The sequence below is a fragment of the Podarcis muralis genome, chromosome 15, assembly GCF_964188315.1.
Source record: "Podarcis muralis chromosome 15, rPodMur119.hap1.1, whole genome shotgun sequence".
In the NCBI taxonomy this organism is placed as follows: Eukaryota; Metazoa; Chordata; class Lepidosauria; order Squamata; family Lacertidae; genus Podarcis; species Podarcis muralis.
The window spans coordinates 29,617,434-29,644,229 of NC_135669.1; the positions used below are offsets into that span (position 1 = coordinate 29,617,434).

Below are 26,796 nucleotides of genomic sequence, written 5' to 3' on the forward strand. Positions count from 1 at the left end.
CAGCACACACATGCTATTTGAATGGCAATGCCCATCAACTGGGGGGGGGCTGACCCCCTCAAATATTTTATGGGGGGTGTGTGAAGGGACATCAGCCTCTAGGTCCCACTACATCATACACAGTATAGAACCTCCCACACAGTAACCCTGTGCACATGGCAGTGTGTTCCCTTTTCATGCAGCCATGAGTTCCACAGGCCAGTGTCGCTTTCAGCCTGACACCGACTCAGGAGAGATCCAAGGACAAGGACTCTGAATCCCTGGAATGGCAGGAGCCGCGGGTGGACCATCGGTGTCACAAGCTGGGTGCAAAAGCCCCCCATATCACAGAAGTAGGGCTCTCCTAACCATCCCCTCAATCAATGCAGCTGTGTTGGGAGGGGGAGCCACCCATTTTTCCTGGATTATTTGTGTCTAAGAGGAGGAGGAGAAGGCCTGTTAGGGGCAGGCTGGTGATTAAATATTCTGTTTATGATCAGCTTTTGCTGAGCAGATCCCGGCATCTCCCTGGTTCTTGCCTACGTGTGACACATACATAATAGTCCCAGGCACTTAAACAGAGGCTGTTTCATCTTCAAAGCCGTTTTCTAAAGATGCCCTAATACATTAAACATGCCCACCCACCCCCTCCCCTTCCCATGGAAAGAGGAACAGCCCTCTGCTTGTCTCCAGCTGTCCTTCTGATGCAGTCTTCTGCTTCCTGAGGGTCAAGAGGGTCTTTTTTAAAAAGGATCCCAGAGAAAGAGAGACGGAGATCTATTTTGCTGCTTCAAGAGTTCTCAGAAGGATCCTTGGGCTCACTTAAAGCCTGAGGGGCTGCTTTATAAGGGCCTGCAGAAGCAAAGATTGAGTTTTTTTGTAGATGGAACCAAGTGGTATATAAATTTGGTTAATTAAATAAAGACCTAGGGTGGCTTTTGACATGACAGCTGCACCCAAGGAGGTGCTTTTGGGCTTCATTCTTGTGCACAAGTTTGCAAGTCTAGATAGCAAGCAGGGATTTGAATGGCATTCCTGCCCGCTTTGTTGCGCAAAATTCCCTCCTGCATTATCTGTGCCCTTTAGGGCAGATCTCTCTAGGTTTCTGCCTCCACTAGTGGGCTGCCCACCATCTCACCCCTAACACTCCCTGGTTAGCCCCCTAATCTTGCCTCCAACTCTAGGGAAGAAATGGTTCCTGTCACCATTTGACTTACACCCATGTAGTGGGGCTGCTTTATTTTAGGGTCCAAGGTGGCATTTTCCTGTTTGATGCAGTACCACAAATGCCACACAACCCCTCCCTAGGTCAGGGGGTGCAACGTCCCCATGCCTGGCTCCATCGTTTGGGCACCCAGGAGAGAGAAAACCCCACAAGCAACTCACAAGTAAGCAGAGAAGCCAACTCACAATTTGCTCGTTTCTCATGGCACAACTGGCCAGTTGCCCAAGGAGAGAGCTGGCCCTGGATTAGGAGTATAAAAACTTCAGCCACTTCCAAAAATTAACTGGGACCCTCGGGGAACAACCTTGAGGGGCGCCCTTAGAGACAGACACACACATATCCCACACATTCATACACAAACTGAATCTGGTGCTTTTCGAGACAGGGAGATGAGTGAGAAGGCGGAGCTTCCACTCTGCGTCGACCTGGCCGTGTCTTCGCTCTGCCACTCACACGATACCACTTCACGTGTCAGGCTCCCGCTCCAGTGGCTCTCCCCACCCTTGGTAGCAGCAGAAAGGAAGAAACAACATGGGCTGGCAGGAGCAGAGCAGACTGCAAGCCGGCTTGAGGAAGGCGACAGCGCCTCTGAGCCCGTGCAGAGCGCCGGCCCGGCGGGGCTTCCTGGGAGGCGCGCTGCAACTAGGCTGCCCGAGCCGCTGCCGCCTCCCGCTCCACCTCCTCCCGCGCCCCGCCCCGCGCGGGGTGTGTCCCGCCGGCGCCGGGCCCGCCTCCCGAGGGTGTAGCGGCGCTGCTGGCGCGGCGGAGGCGCCCACGAGCGGAGCGCCGGCCGTGTGGGCGCACGGGGAGCTGGTGACGCGCCATGCGGTGGCGGTGATCGGGAGCGGCGGCCGGCTCCGTGGTCGTGGTTGTCGCCGCCGCCGCGAGGCATGGCCGGGCTGCTGCCGCTGCCGCTGCGGGTCCTGCTGGCGATGTTGGTGGCGGCGTCCCCGGGCGTCCGGGCGCTGGAGCTGCTGGGCGGCGCGGGCGTCGGGGCGTACGACGCGTCGGAGCGGCTGGGCGGCGGTCGCGGCTCGGGGCGCTGCCAGGCCATCGAGATCCCGATGTGCCAGGGGATCGGCTACAACCTGACGCGCATGCCGAACCTGCTGGGGCACGAGCACCAGGGCGAGGCGGCGCTCAAGCTGCACGAGTTCGCGCCGCTGGTGGCTTACGGCTGCCACGGCCACCTGCTCTTCTTCCTGTGCTCGCTCTACGCGCCCATGTGCACCGACCAGGTGTCCAGCAGCATCCCGGCCTGCCGGCCCATGTGCGAGCAGGCGCGCCAGCGCTGCGCGCCCATCATGGCGCACTTCCACTTCGGCTGGCCCGAGGCGCTCGACTGCGCCCGCCTGCCCACCAAGCACGACCCGCACGCCCTGTGCATGGAGGCGCCCGAGAACGCCACCGCCGAGCCCCAGCGCGGAGCCGGCATGCTCCCGGTGGCCCCTCGCCCGGCCCGGCCCGCCGTCGAGGGCAGGCCCCCTCCGGCAGGCAGCCCGCCCGGCTCGGCTCCGGGAGGCCCGTGCGCCAACGGCGACAAGTTCCAGTTCGTGGCCAAGAGCGCGTCGTGCGCCCCGCGCTGCTCCCCGGGAGTGGACGTGTACTGGGCGCGTCGCGACAAGGACTTCGCCTTCATCTGGATGGCCGTGTGGGCCACGCTCTGCTTCGCCTCCACCGCCTTCACAGTGCTGACTTTCCTGCTGGAGCCCCAGCGCTTCCAGTACCCGGAGCGGCCCATCATCTTCCTCTCCATGTGCTACAACGTCTACTCGGTGGCCTTCCTCATCCGCTCGGTGGCCGGCGCAGAGGCCATTGCATGCGACCGTGAGGACGGGCAGCTCTACGTCATCCAGGAGGGCCTGGAGAGCACTGGCTGCACCCTGGTCTTCCTCCTGCTCTATTACTTCGGCATGGCCTCCTCCCTCTGGTGGGTGGTGCTCACCTTGACCTGGTTCCTGGCGGCAGGGAAGAAGTGGGGCCATGAGGCCATTGAGGCACACAGCAGCTACTTCCACCTGGCCGCCTGGGGGGTCCCCGCCATGAAGACCATCGTCATCCTCACCATGCGCAAGGTGGCCGGTGACGAGCTGACGGGCCTCTGCTACGTGGCCAGCCTGGACGTGGCCGCCCTGACGGGCTTTGTCCTCATCCCGCTGTCCTGCTACCTGGTCGTGGGCACCTCCTTCATCCTGACGGGCTTCGTCGCCCTCTTCCACATCCGCAAGATCATGAAGACGGGAGGCACCAACACAGAGAAGCTGGAGAAGCTGATGGTCAAGATTGGTGTCTTCTCCATCCTCTACACCGTCCCGGCCACCTGCGTCATCGTCTGCTACTTCTACGAGCGCCTCAACGTGGAGTATTGGACTCTCCGGGCCTTGGAGCACGGGTGCCTGCCTTTCCCCGGGCGCCGCAGCCTAGACTGCACCCTGGAGGCCTCCGTGCCCACTGTGGCCATCTTCATGCTCAAGATCTTCATGTCCCTGGTGGTGGGCATCACCAGTGGGGTCTGGGTGTGGAGCTCCAAGACCCTGCAGACCTGGCAGAACCTCTGCAACCGGAAACTGGGGGGCAGGACTAGAGGGAAGCCCTGCAGCGGGGTGACTTGCACGGGCACCCACTGCCACTACAAGGTGCCTGCTGTGGTGCTGCACATGACCAAGACGGACCCTTACCTGGACAACCCGACGCACGTCTGAGGCAGGTTGGGGCCTCCAGGAAACAGCCGTGCACATAGTTTGTAGCAGGTCAAGGAGCAAGGAGCTCCCGAGAATCTCTTGTGGGGGGAGATGGTGGGAGGCAGAAGGAGTGGCTGTTTGTGGGCATCTGGGGAGGGCAGGGGAGCAACTTTGTTACGCTGTGGGTCTGAAGAGAGCAGCTCATGGAAGCCCCCCCACCTTCCCTCCCTCCAACCCCCACCCCCACCCCAATCATATATATAGCTACACTTCCCAGCCTTGCGGGTTGGACACCTCCGTTGCCAAAACCCAGCCAACTATTTCAGTGTTTCGTTTTGGAGGCGAGATGGGAGAGAGCATTTGTCCAAGTTTATTTAATTCTGTAATTTATTTTAGATATTTTTTTTTAAAGAAGAAATCCATTAGCTGAAAGAAATGGAAAAAGAGGGAGTGGGGGGGGAGAGAAAGAAAGAAAGAATCCCCAATAAAACCTGGCTGTGTTATTTCAACTGAGGTCGATGCTGTTTGCAGGAATTCAGGAGGCTTTGGAAACAGCTGTTCCAAACGCAGCATGGAGGGGAGGTGGGGAGTGAAGAGAGTTTGGGAGCGGGGAGCCTGGATGTCTGCAAGAAGGAGAGCAGCAGGGTAAATCCTCTCACAGCCGGCATGAGCTTTAGGCCTTGCCACCAGCGTGGGGAGGCCTCCCTGTCCCCCACCCCAGCACCACCCCCTGCCCAGTTGGGGAGCTTGTACAAGTTGTTTCGAGCAGCCATGGCCAAGGACGGGAGGCTGTCAAAATATTTTTAGCCTGGCTGGAGAGTGACAAAGCTGAGCTGGCTGTGCCAAGGCTGTGCGAGTCATCACCCAGCAGCCCACCCCGTCTCCCCCTCGGGAGTCCCCAGCGCCTGCCCATGCTGTGACCTTCAGCCTCCTCTGCCGCTGAGATCCAGGAAGGGGCAGCTGCCAGGGGCTTGGGGGAGAGGCGACTGCCTCCGGTGCTCTCTGCCAACCGAGAAGCCGGCATCCAGAGAAGCTGTGTTGCGTTGGCCCAGGACGTTTCAGAGGCATTGGGCTTGGTGAACTGTCTCAAGAGCTCCAGGGAAGCTAGGAGAGTGTGGCTTGCCAGCCCCCACCTTCATATAGTGCCCGGTTGTGGTTGCAGTGGCGAAGCAGTGGCTTCCCACACACCCGGCTACCACGCCATTGCAGATGGGTTTGGCCCCTTCTTGCTGAAACGCCACCCAAAGCCCCCTTTCCCCTTCCACTCCCCAGGCCCCCATCCCTGCCTCTCACCACAGCAGGAGGGCAGGGAGCTCCCCCTTCCCCAGGGAGGCTCTGGCCAGTAGCCAAGGAGAAGCCAGCTGCTGAGCGAGCCAGGGGGCCTGGTGGGGTGGGGGTTGCAGGGATCATTTGGCAGCAGCCAGCGGGGCTGGGGTGGAGGGCAGCCTTTGAGCAAAGCCCCCTTGCTCTGCCTGGCTGCCTGGGTCAGCTGCTCAGCTCCCAGTGCTGGTTTTGGCGCCCTCCAGCCCCGCCTGGAGCCAGGCCTTCCTGCAGATGAATAATCCTTTCCACCCTGGCTCCCCTCCCATCCAGGTGACTGGCCTTGGCGCCTCCAGCTCACTAGAGTCTTCTCTGGCGCTGCTAAGGGCACCAGCAGGCCTGAGGAAAGGAGAAGCCCGCAAAACCATCTGCCATAATAAATTTGTTAGAGACTGTTGTTTTTGAGGCCCTCGCCAATGCTGGGTTCCCCAACTTCTACCCGAGGGGGAGGCTCTAGAAATTGGGGTTCTGGCCCCCTTGAGTGATGGAACTGGGGGGAATGGGATTTTTCCAGGCTGATTCTGGCTTCAGACTCTTTTGCCCAGGGATTCTTAGCCACCAGCTAGAGGGGTAAAAGTTTGCTGGGCAGCTATGTGTGTACAACATGTGTTACTACATCAGAGCTTTCCAAACTTTTCATGCTGGTGACACATTTTTTAGACGTGCATCATTTTGCGACACAGAAACTTGGTTTTACTAGCAAACCGGAGGTTAAACTAACTCCGTTCCAACCCCAGGAGGAGCGTTCACACCACACACCTACACACTGCAGCCGGCACACTAACGTGTCGCGTGCCGCACAGTTTGGAAAGCTCTGGCCTGCATGACTGAGATCTTGTACAAATAGGAGAAATGGGTGCAGGGAGTGATTTTTCCTCCCTCTCCCATAGTACTGGAGGCCAGGGTTCCCTGTGAAATTGATTGGAAGGCAAACAAAAAACCACCCCTGTTGTGATGGTTACTGGCTTAGTTAGCTTGAAAAAGAGGATAGACAAATTCATGGAAGAGAAGAGGTTTGCTAGCAATGGCTACTGCTGGTCCGGGTGTATAAGCAGAACCTCCAGGTGCAGAGGCAGTCTGCCAGGGTATTGCCTGTTGCTGGGAGGCACCAGCAGAGGAAAGTTCTTGTTCTCATGTCCTGCTTACAAGCCTCCGAGTGGCCTGGATGAACCTGGGCCTGATCTGGCAGCTGAAACCACTTGGATGCAGGTACTGGATCATGCCAAGCCCTCAAGTCTTGTTAGCACAGGGGTCAGCAAACTTTTCCAGCAGGGGGCCGGTCCACTGTCCCTCAGACCTTGTGTGGGGCTGAACTATATTTTTTGGGGGTGGTGAGAATGAATGAATTCCTATGCCCCACAAATAACCCAGAGATGCATTTTAAATAAAAGCATTCTACAGTACTCATGTAAAAACATGCTGATTCCTGGACCGTCTGTGGGCCGGATTTAGAAGGTGATTGGCCCCCGGGCCTTAGTTTCCCATGTGACCCATGTGTTAGCACAATCGCATCTCCATGCAGGTGATGGGAGGAGGGCTAGTTGGCATCCTTCAGGTGCCCAATTTGGCCCAGGGGCTGCCTGTTGCTGACCCCTCTCCCTGCTGGGTGCTGAATGAACCAGGTGCCTGAGGAAGATGGTCTCAAGCTAACAGCTTTCCCATCTCTTTGGGAGTGTATCCTGGAGTAAAGTGCAAGTGGGGTTAGATGAGGCAGTGTCCTGGGAAGAGGAGCTACGCAGAGCAGCCTTCAACAACCTGGAGCCCTCCACTTTCTTTTGGGTTACGGCTGCTACCTCCTCTGGGGTCATAATACAGCTGCGCTGCCTGGGGCTGCTGGGAACTGTAGTCCAAAACATCTGGAAGGCACCCGGTTGGTGAAACCTGATGTGGAGCCAGGCATAGTTTTTGACCCCAGAGAGGAGCTTCCGTGCTGCCTGTTGCTCACACACGCCTGCCCTTGCCAGCTGTAGGAAATGCCACTGGGATAACCAGCTCTCTTCCTGGGTCAGGGGCACAACACCTGGCAACCAGCACTGCGGGGCAAGACCTGCCGAGGGACACCTGTCCTTCTGCTCTGGGTAGGAAAGAGCAAAGTGTTGCCAGGAAGGCGTGGGGGGGGCAGTGCCAGTGACACCTGCAGAGAGTGGCCTTCCTGGGCAGCACCAGGAAGGGCACCCAAGTGGTGCCAGCTGCAAGTGGCCATGTGACTCCTTGCTAAGCCAGTGAGCTTTTAATGGTGTCAACCTGGAGATGGGCATCCAACAGGGATATTCCCCCCCCCTGCCCCACAATGGATGTGCACAGATGCTCTGGATGTGTGTTGCATTCTCAGTTGTCATGCCTTGCCCAAGCCGTGAACTGTGGAAGCAAAAACAAACGTCCCTCTTCCCTCAAGTGGTCCCAGATGTGATGGCGACAGCGGGGTGGGGTGGGGGAGTTATGTTGGATTTCTTGCCACCCAAGGGAGCCAGAATCACTTGGCTCTGCCTTGTGCTCTTCAACCTCTGAATAATAATAATAATAATAATAATAATAATAATAATAATAATAATAATATATTTATACCCCATCCATCTGGACTATAAATCCCATCAGCCCCTGAGGCTTTGGAGTGTTGTATTAGTTTAATTTCACGGCCAAGGAGACTCCTTACTGTTCCAAAGTTAGTAAATTAAGCTGACCCTTTGTCTGTTTACACTGACTGTCAGCAGCTCTCCAGGGTGGTGGGGAGCAGGGCTTGATTTCTTTAATAAATTTTAAAAGTGGCACCAGAGGGCAAAGGCTTCATGGGGGCCGTGTCATCCCTTCAGTATGAGGATGCAAGGCAGAGGCAATTAGAAGGCGCTCTAGACAACTTTCTTCATTGCACAATGTTTTTTGGAGATCAGCTTCTCTAGCCGATGGGTTGCAAAGTAGTGATAAATTATGTCAGGTGGTTTCCTGGGCCCACATGGTGAATCCAGGCTTGGGCACAACTTTCCTAGAGAGAGGACCTCCGCTTGAAAGATGAGACTTATCTAGACCAGGGGTTCCCAAAGTGTGGTCCGCAGACCACCAGTGGGCCGTGGTGTGTCTCTGGATGTGTGGTTTGAAGACAGGAGATGGCCCTTCCAGTGTGCTGAATATTCACTTGGCTTTTCAGTTGTATTTTTATTATTTGTTCTATTGCATTTTGAATTTTGCTGCAACAGACAGAAAAATAAGTGGTCTAGCAAGACCCTCAGCAATTTTCAAGTGGTTGGGGGCTTTTGGGAACCACTGATTTAGATAGATGGCTGGACAAGGGCTGAGCTGAAACAAGAGGGGCTTCTCAAACATCTTTAATCTCCGTGAAAAATTCTTTCCCACGCCTGTTTTTTTGGGGTGGGTGTGCTGCAAAATGGGGTGAAATTCCAGAGACAGAGCATGCAGTCAGTGTTGCACTCTGATTTTGCTAGACAGGCCACCGTGTGGCCAAAACTAGGTGGCACAGGTCTTGTGTTGCATTTGATCCCTTTGATCGTCTCAGAAAGAAGCTCCAGCTTAGAAATAAAATATGTCAAAGCTACAAATTTAGGGAGTGGGGAGCAAGCGATGTGCATTTTTGCTGCTGCAAGCAAAGCAGAGGAAGAAATCAACACACTTGTGCATGTATATGACCAGTTATACAAATTGGGGCTTCTTTAGCTGCAGAGAAATGTAGGCTTGGAAGCAAAAGTTCAAAGACCGGTGGCAAAGCCTACCTCTAAATTGTGGAGGGGGGGGGGGGTCACTTGCCGGATCCCTCAGCCTGCAGCACAAAGCCCCTTTTGGCTCAGATCAGATGGGAGTAATTCCTATCCTCCCTGCCCAGCCACCCATGCAAGCAATACAATTGCTGGGACTTTGAAGTAGTTTGTTCTTGAAAAACCCAACAGGTGCTTGTTTCTCAGCAGCAGCAGCCAGTTCTAGGGCCCTTCTGCATGTAAAGCACTTTACAATTTTGATTGTTCCTGTAAACACCTCTGTGATGTAGGCCACAACTTTCCCCGTTTTGCAGAAACGAAGTTATATACGTCTATGGGAGAGGCAGGAACTGAACCCAAGCCCCTCAAGAGCCAGATTTTGCAACTTGACCGCAGTGCCTTGATCCCATAGACCCCAAGCAATCAAGAGGACTTTTCCCACAGGGGGTCTGGCTTCCCTAGACTAAAACCACTAAGTTCCTTCTAGCCCAGAAAACACAGAAACATCACATCGCTTTAATGTTTTAATGGGCATGCCAAGATCTTTATTCAAACACCCGTGACAGCTTCAAAGATTAGATTAACCCAAAAGCAAGGTGGCTCACATGAAGAAGCCAGGCTGCAAACAAGATAGGCAGCTACCTTCTCTGGGCCACGTGCCCCCATGAGGGAGTGATGCTAATTGGTAATGAGCAAGAAATTAATTGAATAAACCATTTTTTTAAAAAAGGACTGTGGTCTGGCAGATTCTTTAAATATCATGTTTAGCATTTGAAGATGTAACTTTTCCAGTGTTTAAAGAGCTTCATGTATTTACAGGCAGCTGGTGATATAAGTGGAAAGTTGTTTTCAGGTCGGCTGTGTGGTGGTTTGAGGCTGAGGCTGGGCAATCCAGTCAGTATAATGGTAGGTCAGATCTTGGGCATCAGCTCCTGCGCTCAGGCACGGCACAAGCCAAGCCTTGCAAACTACAGAGCGCCCTGTTATGGGGTTGAGGGTCAGATGCTCAAGCTGTACAGCTGATACATCTCAACCCTACAAGGCTGCTGGTCTCTAGAGTTCACACTGAAGGCATTTAAGCACAATGCCAAGAACCAGGTCCCTCATTTCATACCAAGTAATCCCGACAGAAGTGCAGGCACCAATTCTATACTTGTATCTCGGCCCAGGCAGAAGAGGGGTGTGTACATGTGGAGCCAAGCAGGGGTGGTCTACAATCCCTCTGCAATTGGCCCTCATAAATGGCCTATTTGTACTCTGGCAGCCGCAAGCACAAGCTCTCTTTCCGCCCGGCTCCCTCTCTCAGCCCCCTGAAAGCAGCTGGATATCTGAGCCTGGAGAGAAGATGGTTTGCGCGTGGAGACTGTTTGCTTCCACCAGAGGAGCTTTCAGGGGCTTTCCCTCCCACCTCTGGGGAACTCAGGCTTCCTGGAGGGCAGGATTATGAAAATGGGATGGAGCTGTCTGTGCTACCTAGAAATGGGGCTAGCACCAAGTGGCTTCTCTCTTAAACACACACACACACCCCGCTATCATGAGAGGCTCCACCAATGCTGCTCACCTCACCCATCATGCTTAATTCTTCACCAGAGTGGCACCCTAACTTCTCTTGGGACTCTCCTGGGTGGTGGGTCCTGGGCTGCACTGGCAATTCCTGGAATAAGTGGTGCTTCTGGAAGACCTGGTGGTCTCTTGTCTGGGTGAAGACAAGGTGATGAAGGGATGGGTGGGAGGCACAGCTTCTTTCTGCCTTAAGTCAATGCTTCTGAATCAACCTATTTGTGGACACAGCTGTTCACTGTGTGCTTTTGTATGCAAACTTTAACAGTAGCCCACCCAAAGGCAGCTCCTTGATGCAGCAGGCAGTCCTGTGGCGCAGGGACCAACGAGCAAAGCTCCACGCTGGTTGGATGGCCATCTGCCAGGGATTATTTAGTTGTGATTGCTGCCTTAACTAGGTGACCCTTCCAATGCCACATGTCTATGCTTTGCCATTGAGAGCCCCTCTCCAGGCTCCTGGTTTGAGAAAGCTGGGTTTGCACAAAAGCCCTTCATTGCAGCTAGAAGAGAGGCAGCTAACTGGGGCCCTGCCAGCTGTTGTATGACTCGCAGCTCTCCTCATTCCTGACCGCTGGGAGTTGGGAACACAACAGGTTCCCCATCCCCAAGGCAGAACATTCCCTTAGAACCATCCCAGCCAAGGAAGAACAGAAGGGAGGCAGAGGCCACAGGCTTCATCAAGTAAAGAGATGCTGGAGTAAAGACACCATCACCCTACCCTCTCCAGCCAGGCTCCAAATTTCATTTCACTTAGTTTCCCAGACTCTAGAAAGACCAGTAAATACAGACAGGAAGAAAAACAAGTTTTGCTTTTATATTTCCAATTTATTACAAGTACAGCCCTTAGCAGAATTCCCCCCTCCCCCAACAAACAACCTTTTCTTTAAAAAAATGTAGTCCAAAAATGTTTCATCGCGTAGAGGTTGGAAAGGGATGGGGTTGGTAGGGCTTGATAGAACAAAAACTGAAGGGGAGAAAGTGGGCAGGTTGCAAGTGACGCCAGAGGTGTGTCTGTCAGTGCTAGAGCCCAGGCTGGAGTCCTCAGCACCACATCCTCCCGTGCCCCAGGAGAAGCAAAAGGTGGCCAGGGAGGGCCCGTTTCTAGGAGAGCGAGAATTCCTTGTTTGCAATCCCACAGCCTTGAATTCAAAGGTTGTGGGGAAATAAATGCTGCTTGAAATGGAGGAAAGTCAAAACAGAAGACTGTGAAGTGGCCAAGGCAGAAAAGAGCTGCCTCTCCACCTGGGTGATTATTGTGCAAAGGAGACCCTCCTTTGACCCAATCCAGACTCCAACATCAGGAAAGGGGAGACGAACGAGGCAGGCTGGATGGGGTATGGCTAGGAAAAGAGGGAAGAACGAAGCTACGAAGTGTACAACCCCAATGGGTTCCCTGGGCCAACTCCCAGCTACTTTATCTAAGAAAAAACAAGTGGTTTATAGAGGGGGCCAGGAGGAAGGAATATAAAGCAAACACATCCTCATATAAACTGTACAGTACATGTCAGAGCAAAGACGACTGTATCTTACAAGGCGTTTTGTACAAGGTCACTGCTGGAAACAAGAATCTTAACTAGAGAAAAAAATAAAGATTGAAAGTCAGAGAACCAGCGTTCCTCCTGCCAAACTCTGCAGGATTTATCACACTCTGCTCCTGGGGCAGGGGAGGCCGGAGGGTGGGGAGAGCAACTTTCCCTCTGCTGCATCCAAAATAAGGAGGCTGGAGAGAGACAAGCACCCCCAAAGCTGGTCTGCACAGAGATGCTGGTGAAAAAAAGGGGGAGTCGCTCTGGAAAAGTAAGTGCTTGCCCGCCCTCCAAGGCGGCGGCTTCTTCTTCTGCTCAAGGGGGCTGGTCAAGAAAGACAATCCGTCAGCCTATGGGGTTGGGCATCCGAAGTGGAGCGTGGCAGCCTGGACCTGTCCCTGGCTGCCAGGACCGCAGAGGAGAGGAAGGTGACCATTGTGGTCCAGGAGACCCTCGTCCCACCCCCTGCTGTGCCCAGGCTAGAGGGGACCTCCTCCACTTATCCCCCTGGCCCTCCTGCCTTCTAAAAACCTGCAAGAATTGCCTGTGCTGCTGCTGAGGAATTACTAAGCCATCTTTCCCAGTCGAGGGCTGATCAAATGCTTTCAGGAAGTTGCTGAGAATTAAGCTAGAGCAAGCTGAGGGAAAGCCAGGTGGCCCCTGCCGCCTCCCAGCTCCCTTCGCTGCAGCCTGCGCAAAGCCGGCTCCAACCGCATCCCGTCCGGAACGTGGAGGGGGGGCGGCCCTTCATTTCTTCCTCTTCCGCCCCCTCGAGTACTCCAGTGCCTCGGGGTCGCTGTCCCCATCCGCCTCCTCCAGTCCCTGGCTGGGTGGGGCCAGAGGCCGCTTGTGTTTCCGTCGTGAGTACATGTGGCCAGGGAGGTGTTTGTGCATCATGTCAATCAAGCACTGTTCCGTCTTCTCCAGGCAAGAGAGGACATGGCTGCCATTCTGGTTGTACTGCTCGGCGTTGGCGAAAACCTGCTTGATGTCAGAAAGGAAATCCTGCACCGAGCGGTAGCTGCCGCACGAGCACTTGCTTTGCATGGTCTGGAAGTCCATGGGGCTGCTGATCACCTCAAAGTAATCCTCCGCCTCCTCAGTGGTCACCGGCTCCCTGCCAAGGAAGGCCATGGGGTTAGTGGGCAGCTAGGGCAGCACTTGCATCAGCCCAAAGGCTGCCTTGGCCTGACCCTCGCCAGCCACTCCTCCCCGTTTCTACTGTCCAAGTGGTCAGAGACTAATACTCCCTGAAGAAGTCCCCATCAAGGCACAAGAGGCACAGAAAGGAACCCTCTCCTCTCCCGTCCCCCACCACTAGGCCATGAGCCTAATTCTTCTTTTGAAAAAGCCAAGAATCTCCATGCACCTGTGAAAAAACACTGCACAGAATGCTGGTTATTTGTAGCCTCCTGGCGTGGGGAAGCAGGGAAGGGTTGGCACAGCTGAGGAAATTTTGGGGGGGCGGGTGTGGATTACAAAGGAACTCCCCTTGGATCACCAGTTATTCTGTTTGACATGATACCCACTCAGTGATCACTTATTCTTTCTACCCAATTTGCGCAGGTAGTCTCTTCCAGTGTTTCAGTACACACCCAGTGGAGTGTGGAAAAAGTGAATTCCATTTTGGGGATCATTAAGAAAGGAACTGAAAATACAATTGGCCGTATCGCAAGGCCACTGTACAAGCTGAGGGTTGCAACTGGACTTTTAATATTGTGGACCATTCTGGTTGCCTCACCCCCGTTTGGTTGCTGGTTTTTGGACCTTTACCTGCCTTACCTGTAGGGCATGTAAAGGTTCAAAAACCAGCAACCAAACTGGTAAAGGGGATGCAGCGATTCCCCTATGAAGAAAGGCTCCAGTGTTTGGAACTTTTTGGTTTAGAAAGACTGGAGGTATATAAAATTATGTACAGTGTGAAGAGTTTTTCTCCCACTCATGCAATACTGGAGCTCAGCGGGGCCATCTAATGGAGCTGAATGCTTAGAGATTTGGACAGACAAAAGAAAGGACTTCACACAGCACGTTGTTTAAGCAGCGCTACTTATCACTGTCACAAGACACAGCAATAGCCACCAACTTGGGCAGCTCTAAGAGAGAACTAGGCAAGTTTGTGGAGGAAGGCTGCCAATTATTCCCAGCCACAAGGGCTAGGTACTAACCCCAGTGTTGGACACACTGTGTCACTAACCCGGAAGGTGCCATGTCACTGTGCATCAGTCAACCCCGCCCTCCTGAATGGAAGGAATGGATGGCAGGAGGGCCCTTCCAGAGTGACTCCAAGTGAAACAGCCGGAACACAGATTCAAGGGGGCAGAGCGGGAGCCTGGCAGGATGTGGGGTAGGTTCTGTGCGGGGCTCAGCGAGGGGCCTTTCCCTCCTGGGGCCTCACCTGAAAGGCCAGCTGAAGCGATACTTGACAAGCTTGTTGAGGATTTCTTCGCATTTCTGCAGCTCCAGGTTCTGCCGGCGAGATATCTTCTTTGTTGGGTACATCTGGGAGGAGACAGGAGGAGGTGAGAGAGCTCCCCTGAGGCTGACCAGAATAAACCTCCCCCCTCCCCATCTAGCCCAGCACACACCCCTGGAAGCCAAGGGAGCCAGCACATGCTGTAGGGCACACGCCAAGCGGCTCCAACTGGGAAGAGCAGGTGCGCCTGTGGGGAGGAGCAGCTCAGCGAAGCCTCCCAAGGGAGAGCAGGTGGGCAGGGACAGCCAAGATCATGGTACAAAGCGACACTCAGGACTTCCAAGGCCCACCAGCAATAAAGCCCCAAACAAACGGGGCGGCTGCCAGAGCTTTGATGGGGCAGCCAAGGAACGTGCCCCCCACCCCTACAAGCCGCCAGCTTGGATTTCAGGAGCCCTGCCCAGAGGAGAGCCAGTCGGATCGCTTTCCAGGCAGCCCCACTCCTCCCCAGGGGGCAGCAGGCGTCTTCAAAGAGCTTCAAAAGCAGCCAAGGGATCAGTGAGGAGGGAAACCGTGACCCGCCCAGCAGCACACAGCCTGCAGCAGGAGGAGATGCAGCAGGCTGTGGAAGGAACCCGGTGGCCAGATTTGATGCCAAAGAGCAGCTGAGTGCCCTGCTGCGCTGGAGCGAGGAGAGCAAGGTCCAAGGTCAGCCCTCCACACACAACAAGGGACTGGAGGGGCAAGCAGGGCCAATGCAGGGCTAGCCATAGGGAAGAGGAAGCAGCTGGCAGTGAAAGCAAAGCCTGGCCCTTGGAGAACCAGCGGATGAACTGTCCTAGGTGGAGAGAGTGTTGCTCCTTCGAGATCTGAGGTTGGAAGGAGGCCAAGAGAGCAGCGCGACCCACGTGAGCCCATAAGCTGCACTCTGCAACACGCTCCCTAGAAGTGGCCACTAACGGATACAGGGACAATTCACAAAGGCAGGCAGGCAGTAGCAGCCACTCAAGACACTACCAAGGGGGGTGGGAGGGAGAGAATGAAGGCCTACAATCTTCTTTGAAACGTCAAGCGAAATGCAAGCTGGCTGAATTATGCTCAAGGACAGGCAACCTGGGCAACAAATGTCCTCCTCAGGGAGACATCGGAAGGGACGCAAGTGCTTTGCATTGCAGGAATGCCAACAACCCACCATGCTCCCCTTCCCCCCCCCCTCACCAGACATACGGCTGCTCCTGCAGCGCTGGCAGCTATTTCAGAGCCTTTAACAAGCTTCCTGCTCATCAGGAGAAGGGAGAGATGGAGGGATGCCTGGCATACTTGCACCGCCCAGCCTGAGACCTCTCTGGACAATACTGAGGGAGGAGCCTCTTGGCAAGGGGAGATGCATGGAGGCACCTGTCACCTGGGGGTGGGGCGGGGGGGTGGGGGGTGGCTCTTACCAGCTCATCCATGTCTGCTTCGCTGACAGGAGCCGGCCGCTGCCGGGAACTGCGAGTGCTGTGCAGGGCCCTTTTCTTCCCTTGGTGCCGGCTCCGCCTCGGAGGGTCTGCCGCTGGGCCTCCTTGCTTCCCCTTGGCTGCTTTCCTGGGCCTCACTGTAAGACAAAGAGGGCAGTCAAGGAGTTAGTCGTTGGGGGTGGGAGCCCAAGTGGCAGCAAGGAAACGGTGTCGCATCCCCCACCCGCACATTACTCATGATGGACTCCAAACTCCTCCTCGCTAACCCATCTGCAGCTCTTCCTTGATTTCCCACTTATGTGAGGGGATCCCCCATTCTGCCCCTGCCACCATTCTGCGCGGAAAACAGCACATTTGCCAGCACGAGTGTGGGGAATTGCCTGTTTACGGTTTGCTGCTTTAGCACAGGACTAAACTTCTTGCTCTTTGCCTTCCTTCCCAGGGTCTTGCCCTGAAGGCACACAAGGCAGCCACCTTGCTAAAGCTGGGAGACCTCATGTAAGGTAGGTGGGGCACAGATATGGTCTTAAAGGCAGCTGACAGAGTAGAGAGTGCAGAAGCCCCAACACCAGCTTCTCCCAGCAAGTCAAGTGCCAGTTTTAGACGTCCCGAGAAAAACATGACGGGTTGCACTAAGCACCATCCCAGGCACCAGCAAGTGGCTGTCCTGGGGAGCTAAGGCACCTCCTAAGCCACCAGGGCAGGCAGCTTGTGCAGGCGCTGGGTGTGCAGCGATTCCTGCCAGCAGGAACAAGGAGACCCCAGTGCAACGGAAGGAGCACTGGCCTTCCCTGGGAGCCAAACAACCACCAGACAGGCCGCCACAGGGCTCCTGAGCTGGCTCTCCCTTGCGTCGAGAGCATAGTCAGAGCTAAATGCCCGGCAATCCAACATTCCTCAGGAGAGCCTTCAGGATCAACACCGCGCCCAGGATTAAGCGGAACGCTGCCGAAAGGGGAGATTTCTCCAGTGACCTTCCCCCTGATTAAACGCCTCGTCAAGCTGGGGCCGGGGCTTAAGGCTTTATTTTTAGTGACAGCGACCCGCTTGGGCCTAGGCAGGAAGGAGCCTGGACAAGTTCCGCCAGCAGGCACGCTTACAATGCACGAGGCCACCTCAGCAAAACCTCACCCCGTAGCAGGCAGCTTCCCCCATGTGATTCAGATTGTACATAGGTAATGTAGCGCCATTGATTTAAACGGGTCCACTCTGAGGAAAGCTTAATTTGGCTACAGCCCTAAGTGGATTTGATGAGAAGGGAGGAGAGAGAGAGAGAGAGAGAGAGACTAGGAGAGAGACTAAGCGAGAACTGACCCAACAAAAAGGACTTTCATGCCGCTGGGTTACCAGGTGTCATGGAAATTTCCTAAGAGAGAGAGACCAGATGGCCAGTTGATTATAATAACCATTCCATTAACATGGTTACCTGAACCCATCCAAGACTTGTGGCCAGTTTACACATGCAACAGAATCAAGGGGCAAGGAGTTCCCCAGACAACATGTAGTTGTGAGGGGAATTGCATGTTTCAATAGTCTTCTGTGGGAAGAGACTCACTGGACCTACAAAGCCAGCAAAAGAGAAGAGCTCTCTGCTCAGCCCTCTCCCAGGCCCAAGGCTTTCCCACACACCTCAGTTCTCTAATCAAGAGGGAACATTCACACACACCACCTACCCCCACCCCAGCTCCACTAACTGAATGAATAAGCTGGCTTCTAGCAAAGCAATGGGCAGGATGTGTGTTAGGAGCTGAATCGTCAGCTAAAAGGTATTAAGGGAGAAGTGCAACACATTCACCATTGCTGAAGCTCTGAAGTCCAACACAATAATTTGGTTCTGCCTAAGTCAGCTTTCTGACATCTGTGCTAATAGCCAAGCCTTAGTATAGATGGAAATATGGCAACTTCGGACAACACAGCAAGGGGAAACTGCCTGGGGCAGTCCTCTTGCTGCAACACCTCTGCGGCAATCCAGGGCATGTGAAATCATCCGCTGCTGGCATTTCAGAAGCTTGCATGAGCCTGTCATAGCATTTCTGCTCCAGTCAAAGGGCAGGCCTGCACATCAGTGACATCTCAATTGCTTCTGTACAGTATTACACAGTCCGGAAAATCCCCAAGCCCAAGAATGTTGGGATGCAGGTTGCAGCCCTCAAACATTTCCACCACCAAAGGCTGCTCCGATTAGAAACATAATGGCACTTTTTAACAATGCTGATCACTTCCACCTGCTTCCAAAAATTCCAGCCTTGCTCCCTTAGCCACTCTGACTGCACACAGTTTGAATTCAGACCCCCGTCTCTACCTCCACCTCACCGCTCCAAGTGAAGCATTGCTGGGTGAGACAGGAAAGAGGGCCCTGCAATTTCAGGAATGGGATTGAGTGGGAAACCCAGGACAGACCTCCTTCCAGCGCATGGCAAAGTCCAGTTTGGCTAGTGGTCCTGCCTCAAGCAATCCAGTGATTAGCCAGAAAACACCCCCTCACCAATAATGCTGTTGATGGCTTGGTGGCATTGGCAGGCAGCTCCTTAGCCCAGAATTGCCCGCCAGTCATGCCAGATTTAGGAAGAGGACATTTTTGCCCTTCTGTGGCAACACAGGATCCCTTCAATCTCCACCGGCTGAAGGTTTGCCCACTTGTGGGGGAGAGAAAAAGTACGTACGTTTTAATCCAGCCACCTCATAGTCTTCCTCCTCTTCCTCTTCCCCTTCATCGTCGTCTTCTTCATCGGTTTCCTCCTCCCCAGCATCACTCTCCTCTTCCACAGAGTCTTCAGCATAGTTTCTACAGGGAAGGTTCAACACACTAGAATCAGGAGTTTGCTTCCTCAAAGGCTGTGGTAGACCAGAGGCCTCAGCAGCCCTGTCCTGCAAGGGGCCACCTTGTTTTCCCTTGCTGTGCCATGTCAGCTTGAGGTGGGTTTTGCTTGCTAGCAGCCCAAGCCAAAAGCAGCCTCAGAATCCAATTCTCCTAAACTGGGGAACACGCACATGTCTTTTGGAATTGCATTCAGCTTTCCCACCTGGGGCTGGCAGGAAAAAGGCCTGGCCTGGATAGATGTGGCCAGCCCATCCATCCCAACTTCCAGGGATGCTTTACCATGACCTTAAGAGAGGAGCAAAGCCCACACTGAGGCCAGCTGCCCCTTCCTAACCAGCAGAAGAAACCTCACCTGCCCCGGGAGCTGCGCCTGGCAACAGAAGGCTGGCAAGCTGGGCACTGCCACTCGCCTTCAGGGATCTCGTAGAGGGCCGGCCTCAGGCAGAAGAGATGGAAGGCCTTGTTGCACTCGTCACATAAAATGAGCTTGTCATCTTCACCTAGCAGAGAGTAGAAAGACAGAATGATCAAGGGAGGGAAATGAAGCTCAGGTAGGAGACTAGTCAGAGTAGGCCCACTGAAATTGCTGGGCTCACACCTGTGAAGGGCAAACATTGGCCCTGGGAGGATGGCAGGATCCAAATGCTTGCTCTGAAAGGACCCAGAAAGGGATTGTTGTTGCAAGGGGCCCTCACTGCCCCCCCCCCCATTTGGGAGCGGAGGGGATATCAAAAGCCAGCATGATGCTGTGGCTACAACAGCCTTTGGGAGGAAGGCCCCCCCCATGTCATAAAAGAGGAAGCACTGACCACATCACAGGCCTGGCACACGCACCTTTCTTGCGGCAGACTTTGCACCTGGCATTCTCGGCCGACATGTCCCACTTGATGCAGGCGTCCAGCATGCCCAGCAGCACGTGCATGCGCGAGAAGGTCTGCGCTTCCCCGATGGCCAGCTTCCACTTCTCCAGGGCGGAAGCCACCTGGGGGCAGAGGAGGCAGCTCAAGAGGCATTCTCGGCCCTTCCCTGGGGTTTTTGGCAGCTGCCATTCAGGCGACAGCACACATTCCTCTCCTCCACCCCCACCCCCTGCCCAACCGCCAGCTCAGGGGCCCACAAGCCTTGCTCAACATATCCCACACAGCCAGCCTGAAACTGGGGGCTGCATTCTTGACTTTGAAATCCAAACCAAATCCTTGTCCATCAAGGAAAAACAAACAGCCGAGAACTTTAGCTGTTAATTGCAGGGACAGCTGGAGAGGCAAAGTTCAGGGCCTGGAGCCCGAGAAGAGCCTGGCCTGCCCTCTAGTGGCACCTAGTGCCCTGGACAACCTGGTGCCCTGGACAAGCCCAGAGGTGATGCCTAGGGGGCAAGTGGTGGCAGCAGCCCCCAGCCCCAAGGAAGAAGTCCTCATGTCTAGAATGTCTTCAGGGGTCACAACTATGTAGGCACGTCAGGTTCTAGCCCAAGCTCCACTCAGACAGAACACCTACCCTTTGTGACAGAAGCTATCAAGAGCCAGATAAACGGGGGGGGGGGGGGGGGGCGCTTGTCCACAACCACTGTGCCCACCCCTCAGCCCTATTTTCCTGCACCAGCAGTGGGAAAGCTCACCGCATCAGTTTGCTTACTCCTAGTTAGGGCCGTTGAGCTTCAGGGGGAATGGCTGAGCTCTGCTGCTAACAGCAGTTCAGGAGCCAAGCAAAACCTGGATTTCTGCAGAGTTGCACATTCCCCTCCCACTGAATCAGAGGAAGTGCAGTGTGAATGGGACACCTAAAAAAACAGCGGCTTGCTCGCCCCAGTCTAGAATTCCCTCCTCATGGCTCCCAGGTTCAGTACCTGGAGCAAGAGGCAGCAGCCAAGGCGTTGGGGAAGGCTGGGAGCCTGATCAGCCTGTCTGTTTTCCCCCCGGAATGTGCCCAGGGCCTTCTCAGACACATCAGCTTTCCAAGAAGCTCCTCCCAGAGTTCGGCTGCTAAGATGATGGGCCAAGATAAACCTGCAGCAGATCCAGGCACTGGAGAAAGCATCAAGCTTCCCGTGTGGCTTCCCAGGCACTATAAAACTGGGGTGGGGGAGGGAGGGCTTTTCCCTCAGGTGACTCACTGCCCCAACCAAAGGCATCTGCTCCCAGTTGGTAATACAAAAGGGAAGAAAAAGGCAGAGAAATGCCCACTGCTACAAGGGCCAAAGGGCACACAGGAGGCCCAGAGTGGGCTTCCCCAGTAGCACTAACTGCCCTTGCCTGTCTTGTCGAATGAGAACCTTTTGCAATGCCCAGCAATCTACCTTGGGCAGCAGACAGTAAGCACCAAACAAAACACAAAGAGTTGCAAGACACCCCAACACTGGGATCTGTCAGCCATAAAGGTGCGGCATTTATGGCCAAGGGGACAGAAGTGTCTGTCTCAAAATGAGGCCAATTCAAGGCCATCCATCACCTGTTGTCCAGGAACCAGGACAGGGAAGAGGGCAGCCTTGGGGCCAAGTGGCCACCCAAGAGCCTGATGGGCTGCAGTTTGCCCTTCTGACCCGTTGGCCTGGCCTCTATCCACACAGTGTTTCCATTGGTCATCTGGATACTGTCTGTTACCACCAATGGCCCAATAGGGAGGATGAGAAACAAATAGAAGGTGGGCCAGGAAGCTCACAGGAGCCGCAGAGCCAAAGAAAAACAGCTGCTGGCAATGGAAAGTTTCTCCATTCAGAACAGAGAATTAGCTCCTTTGCAACCCAACACTCATCAAGCCTACCTGGAAGCAAGTCCCACCCCCAATTTATTTCAAGGTAAGATGTTCAGGAATTGGAGTCAGTTTTGTTCTTCCAGAAGGCTCAGCTGGCAGCAGCTGCTTCTTCCTCTTTGTTTGGTTTGACAGGGGAGAAAGCATCTTCCCTGCCATAATTCTGGCAAGGAAGCAAAGGCCTTTGCCCTCATCCCTTCACCCCTATTCTCATCCATGCCTGCAACCTGCAGGAGCAGCGACAGTTTCATGGCAGCTGCCCAAGCTTCTCTGCCCATCCTCCCTCCATCCGACTTTATCTGTCCTGATCCAGACCTTGGCTTCTTCCGCCACCCTCTTCTCTTCATCCACCTCCTCTGCCTTGGCAATAGCATCCTCCCCGCCTTGATGTTTTCTCTTCTTCTGCTTGGGGGCCATGAAGCCTTGCAGGAACTTCTTAATAACGCTGGCCTGGAGGGCAACCACGCACTCCCCGAAATCCTTCAGGCTCTCCAGTGTGCAAACCTGATCAAAAAGGCACAAACACATTCTTATTATGATCCCCTTCTCGTGTGCAGAGGGGCTTTGCAGCTCTAATTTATCCAGGCAACTAAGAGGAGAGCTCCCCAGATGGGATAACTGGCAAGAACGTGGATACAGCCTCTCTGTGCTGGAAGAGCAGGGACCTCAGAAGTCTTGCCTGGCCTGGAGACATTCCCCCAGCCAACCCAGCCAGTGGCACATTGCACTGTTTTGTCTGAGTGTATCAGTAAGCAACTCCCGAGGTTCATCAGGGCTTCAACTCTGCTACAAACTCAAAAGTCTGCCTACCCCATGGTTAGCAAGGGACCAGGAATATGCCCCAGCTCCTAGAAGGCAGATCCTTCACCACTGCCCCAATTCAAAGCAAGTCTCCCAATGCTGTTGGCTTTAGGTACCACCAGTGATCATGACCCTTCAGAAGACAGTTTAATAGTAGGAGCTTCTGGACTTCAAAGCAAAGAGCTAGCCCAGGGCTATGTGGCCCACCCAAAGGGATGCCCGGAAGCCAAGTCCCAGTGCCAGCAAGACTACACTTAACAGCTGCTTCCAAGCTCAGAAGCCCTGCCTGGGTGATTGATTACTGTTAAGCCACCCACCTCTTGCAATGCTAGTGCTCACCTTGGCTTCAAACTCTGCCTCGTTGATGTATCCCAGGCCTCCCTTCTGCAGCCGGGTGGCCACTTCGATGAGGTCACTGCGCAGGAAGTTCAACAGTTCCTGGTTGCCATCACAAGACTTCAGACCTGGGTTCTGCTTCCGAGCCAAGTGAATGGAATGAGTGATGTCCTGATATCTGGGAGAGGAGACAATATATGGTCATTATGTATAGCTGACTGTCTCTCTCATGAGGTAGGGCCTTTGGAGATGCTCTGTTACCTTCCGAGTTCTACAGAAGCGGTATCTAGCCTAAGCAAGGGTCCTCAGACATAGACGATGCTCAGGTACTTTATGAGGGTTGCAGAACTATCCAGCTCTATAGCCTGAAGGTTTGTATTTTGACACACACTCCAAGCATGAGAATGCTTATTTGCCATTCTGAATCAGCAGTGTGAGCTCATTGGGCCAAACCACTGGTTTACACTGATGCTCAGAAATTTAGGGGTTGATTTAATGCTGGTGCCTAAAAGAATTTTTAAATACTTCCACAGTCTTGTCCAGAAGTATACAATGGCCCATAAAGGATCACTCATGTGGTGCTGCAATTGCATTGTTACGTACAATGTTTGTTAAAAGCACTAAGGCGCCTAAAAGTCTACACTTGCAGCAACACCAGCAAACCCACTCAGTAATTTTATCCATCCACAAACATTTGTCCAAGATGTGAAAGATTTGTGCTCTTGTAAATCCCAAACCCCACGAAAAGGATCATTGCGTAAGGAGAAAAGCCGCAAAAAAGAACACAGAGGTGACCTGATGGCTTCAAAAAACAGCAACACCCCACTCCTCCAAACTGCTCTTCCCAGCCCTTGAAACGATCCTGGCATCAAATGCCAACTTCTTCTCCCTCCCTTGCCTGACCAGCATCCAGGGACACTGCTCCACAATACTCAAAAAACAGCCCATGAGGCCTCACCTCTTCTGCAGTCGCTCCTTCAGCTGGCTCTCTCTTATCCCCTGCGAGTGCAAGGCGGCCAGCAACTCATCCAGCTCCTTCTGGCTGTCACAGAGAAACCTGGAGGAGGAGACCAGACACCTTACTCAATGCCACTCTCAGCAGGCAGGAAAATAAAACTCACCCCAAGACACAGGTGGGCACCCATAACCCAGTCTCTCACCAGCCCACGCCACTAACAAAGTCTTCAAATCGTTTAAACATGTTTCAATCAGAGAAGACCACATTCAACTCTCACACCAAGCTGCTGTAAATTTAAATGTTCTGGGTTGCCATTTTTCCTGAAGCAAAAGAGGGACTAAATGCTAAACCATAAGCTAGGGAATGTGGTCATGACTCATTGCACAAACAGGACTTCTATTACTGCCCCCTGCTGGTCAAGAGGCACATCAGCATGGGATGTCAAAACCGAACAGCTCAGCTGGAGAGAGGGGCCCAGCTGTCAATCTGACACCCCCTCAAGGGTGGGGCTGTGAGTCCTACATTTTACACAGCTCTCTAGCCATCTTTAAACAATAGTTTAATTAACAGAACTTGTACCCTGCAGTACTGAGTACTTTGTACAGAGCAGATTCCAGAAGCCTTCCTGCCAAGGCTCAGCTGTGTAGCTGAGAAGCTTCAAGCATACAGCAGTTAACCGATCAAAGCAAATGTAACACATAGTGGAACCATTTCACCACATGAGAGTGGTATCAAATGCAATGGGATGCAGCAGGCCTATTGGCAAAGTCCAGGTTGCACTTCTGCAAGCCAGGAGGGCTGCTGCCTGGCCCTCCTTTGAAGATGCCATGTGCAAGGGAGCCTCCCGGCTGTTGCCTGCTCCCCCCACCTCTAAATCCCCAATTTTACAGGTGGGCAAGAACCCACACATCTCCATTGCCAAGAGCAAGTCTCACCACAGGTTCTGTCCCTGCTTGGGTGCCGTGGTCTCCACAGGGATTTCCGGGATGAGTAGGGCGCCCTGCGGAGTGTTCAAGACGCTGCCCTCCACCAGGCTCTCCTGAGTGTCTGCAAGCAACACACACACACAGTGAACAAGGAGCCCCACTGTCATCGTCATCATTTGCCCACAGCTTCCTTTGAGCACTCCAGAGGCAAGGCAAGTCAACTGAGCACTCGGGCCCCTAAATAAGAGAAGTCTTCTACAGAATGCTGCTCTATGGGCTCTTACTTTAAAATAACATGCCAGTTGCTCCTGGGTGGTTGCTTAGTGCACAACTTTGTTACATGGCTTCGAGCAACCTGTCCAGCACAAGAAAATGAATAGCTGGCTGACAGGGATTGGCCTCCAGTGACGTGAACAAAGGCCCAGCGAAGCCCTAGCACCTGCTTCCCCACCAAATGGAGGCAGCTGTTTCACAGGCCACGGAGGACAATTTAAGGGCTGCTTAATGATTAACTTGCTTCAGTTTTTTTTCTTGCTGAGAAATTCAGCAACTCATACTCTCAAATATAGCAAGTGATATTCATCTGATTTATTCTGAGTAGACCCACTGAAACTAATGGTCCTAACTTAGCCATGTTCTTTAATTTTAATGGGTCAACTCCAAGACGAATGCCGCCCAATACATCCAGCAACTTCACCAAGAACCTGTGAGAATGGTCAGCCTTGCCTTGTTGGTGGTAGTCGTCGTCCTCTTCCTCCTCCTCCTCTTCCTCCTCATCGTCGTCCTCCTCTTTGTGGGGAGGCATGAAGTTATAGTCGATGCCATCATGTACCCAGCCTTTCTCTATGAACAGCCCGGGAACTTCATCAGAGAACAGCCAATACCTAGAGAGACCAGAAAGATGCCAGATCTTTGTGTGAGAGAGGCACATCTCATTATGAGATTAGCAGCTTTGCCAAGAAACGCCCAGGAAACCGAGGAAAAAGCATAGGCTGCAGAATGCTGGCAGTACAGTACTTGTGATGACTAATAACAGTCTTTAGGAGGGTGCCTTATAGGACCAAGATGCAGGAAGGTCAGCAACTTGCTGGCAGGAGGAACCCAGCTGAAGTTACAGAGCAAGCAGTGAGCAGGCTGCAAAGCAGAGACATGGGTGTCTCAAGCAGCAGCAGCAGGGAAACGAGCAGAAGCAAAGGGAAGAAAAGCCTCCTCCTTCGACTACAGAGAAGGTCCATGTAGCTCAGTGAAAAGAGCAACTGCTTTACATGCTCAAGATCACTGGTTCAATCCCTGTCATCTCCACATGGGCTGGAAGAGACCCATCCCACCAAAACATCAAGAGCCATTACTGCCAGTCAGCTTAGACAATACTGAGCTAGATGGATCAATTCTCTGACTTGATATCAGGCAGTTTCCTGTGCTCCTATGATGATCTGACTAAAGAAACCCTGGAGAGCTGCTGCCAATCAGAGGAGTGGTCCCCCAGATGTGGCTGGATCCCAACTCCCATTGGCCCCAGCTACCCATGGTCAATGCTGAGGAATGGGACTCCAGCAACATATGGAGGGCCCCACATTGGCTAACCACGGACTAACCATCATCGATCCCCATGTGCTCTCTGCCTCCAGGGCTCTTGTGTAGTGACTTTTGCACTTCAGAACTTGCACTTCTTACCTCTCCCCCCGGGGATGGGCTCTCCCCTGCAGCCCTCCAAATGTGGTTGAGTTCCCGGCTCTCATCATCATTCCTGATCACTGGAGCAGGCTAGCTGCTGGGAGTTGGGAGTCCAGCAACATCTAGAGGGCCTCAGGCTCCCCACCCCACTGGGCCACACAACCAAATGGTCCATCCAGGGAGCTTCCCAACTGCCATACAGCCAGATTCTCCATTCCTCACCCTTACCTGTTGTGATTACGGTCTGTGCCAATAGGTGTCCTGCGCATGACCAGCTTGGCTTTGGCAATGCCGTCCTGGAAGGCCTTTTCAGCTGCAGCTTTGTGCTTGCGGATTCTCTCCTCTTCTGCCTCTCTTTCAAGCTTCACTGGTGGGGAAGAAAAAGGAAGAAAACCCAGCCGTGTGAGCTCTTGCACCTTTAAAGTTTGGTGAGAAACTAACTCGCTCTCTCATAAGAGGGCTCTATCTCTTCCTTCAATTAAGAGCCAATCAGGAAACACACATTGGTTCAATCAGGGAAGCATTCACACACACTTTTGTATGGGGGGGGTGGAGAAAAGCAACCAAACCTAGGGTTGGTTCACAGATGGAACACCTGCCAATTGAAAATGCATGGGGCTGGGGCTCTGAGAGCTGGTCAGAACTTCCAAACTATCCAGTTCCAGTG

General features: G+C 53.7%; 2 protein-coding genes across 2 annotated transcripts in view; one reads left to right on the forward strand and one right to left on the reverse strand.

The window, feature by feature from the left end:
• Positions 1-1,966: 1,966 nt before the first annotated feature.
• Positions 1,967-4,394, forward strand: FZD9 (frizzled class receptor 9). Its single transcript, XM_028708378.2, has one exon. It carries the CDS (start codon positions 2,095-2,097, stop codon positions 3,904-3,906), a length of 1,812 nt encoding a protein of 603 aa, XP_028564211.2. The 5' UTR covers positions 1,967-2,094; the 3' UTR covers positions 3,907-4,394.
• A 6,870-nt stretch (positions 4,395-11,264) lies between these two features.
• The window catches only part of BAZ1B (bromodomain adjacent to zinc finger domain 1B), a 28,969-nt gene continuing 13,437 nt past the window's right edge, over positions 11,265-26,796 (reverse strand). Inside the window, exons 8-19 of the mRNA XM_028708907.2 lie at positions 26,358-26,496; positions 25,182-25,339; positions 24,465-24,576; positions 23,530-23,628; positions 22,575-22,749; positions 21,750-21,938; positions 19,524-19,671; positions 19,042-19,189; positions 18,532-18,653; positions 15,851-16,005; positions 14,391-14,494; positions 11,265-13,112 (exon numbers count right to left, since the gene is read on the reverse strand). Of these exons, the coding sequence (XP_028564740.2) occupies positions 12,743-13,112; positions 14,391-14,494; positions 15,851-16,005; positions 18,532-18,653; positions 19,042-19,189; positions 19,524-19,671; positions 21,750-21,938; positions 22,575-22,749; positions 23,530-23,628; positions 24,465-24,576; positions 25,182-25,339; positions 26,358-26,496 (1,919 nt within the window). The 3' untranslated portion in view covers positions 11,265-12,742. The remainder of the gene's footprint in view (positions 13,113-14,390; positions 14,495-15,850; positions 16,006-18,531; positions 18,654-19,041; positions 19,190-19,523; positions 19,672-21,749; positions 21,939-22,574; positions 22,750-23,529; positions 23,629-24,464; positions 24,577-25,181; positions 25,340-26,357; positions 26,497-26,796) is intronic.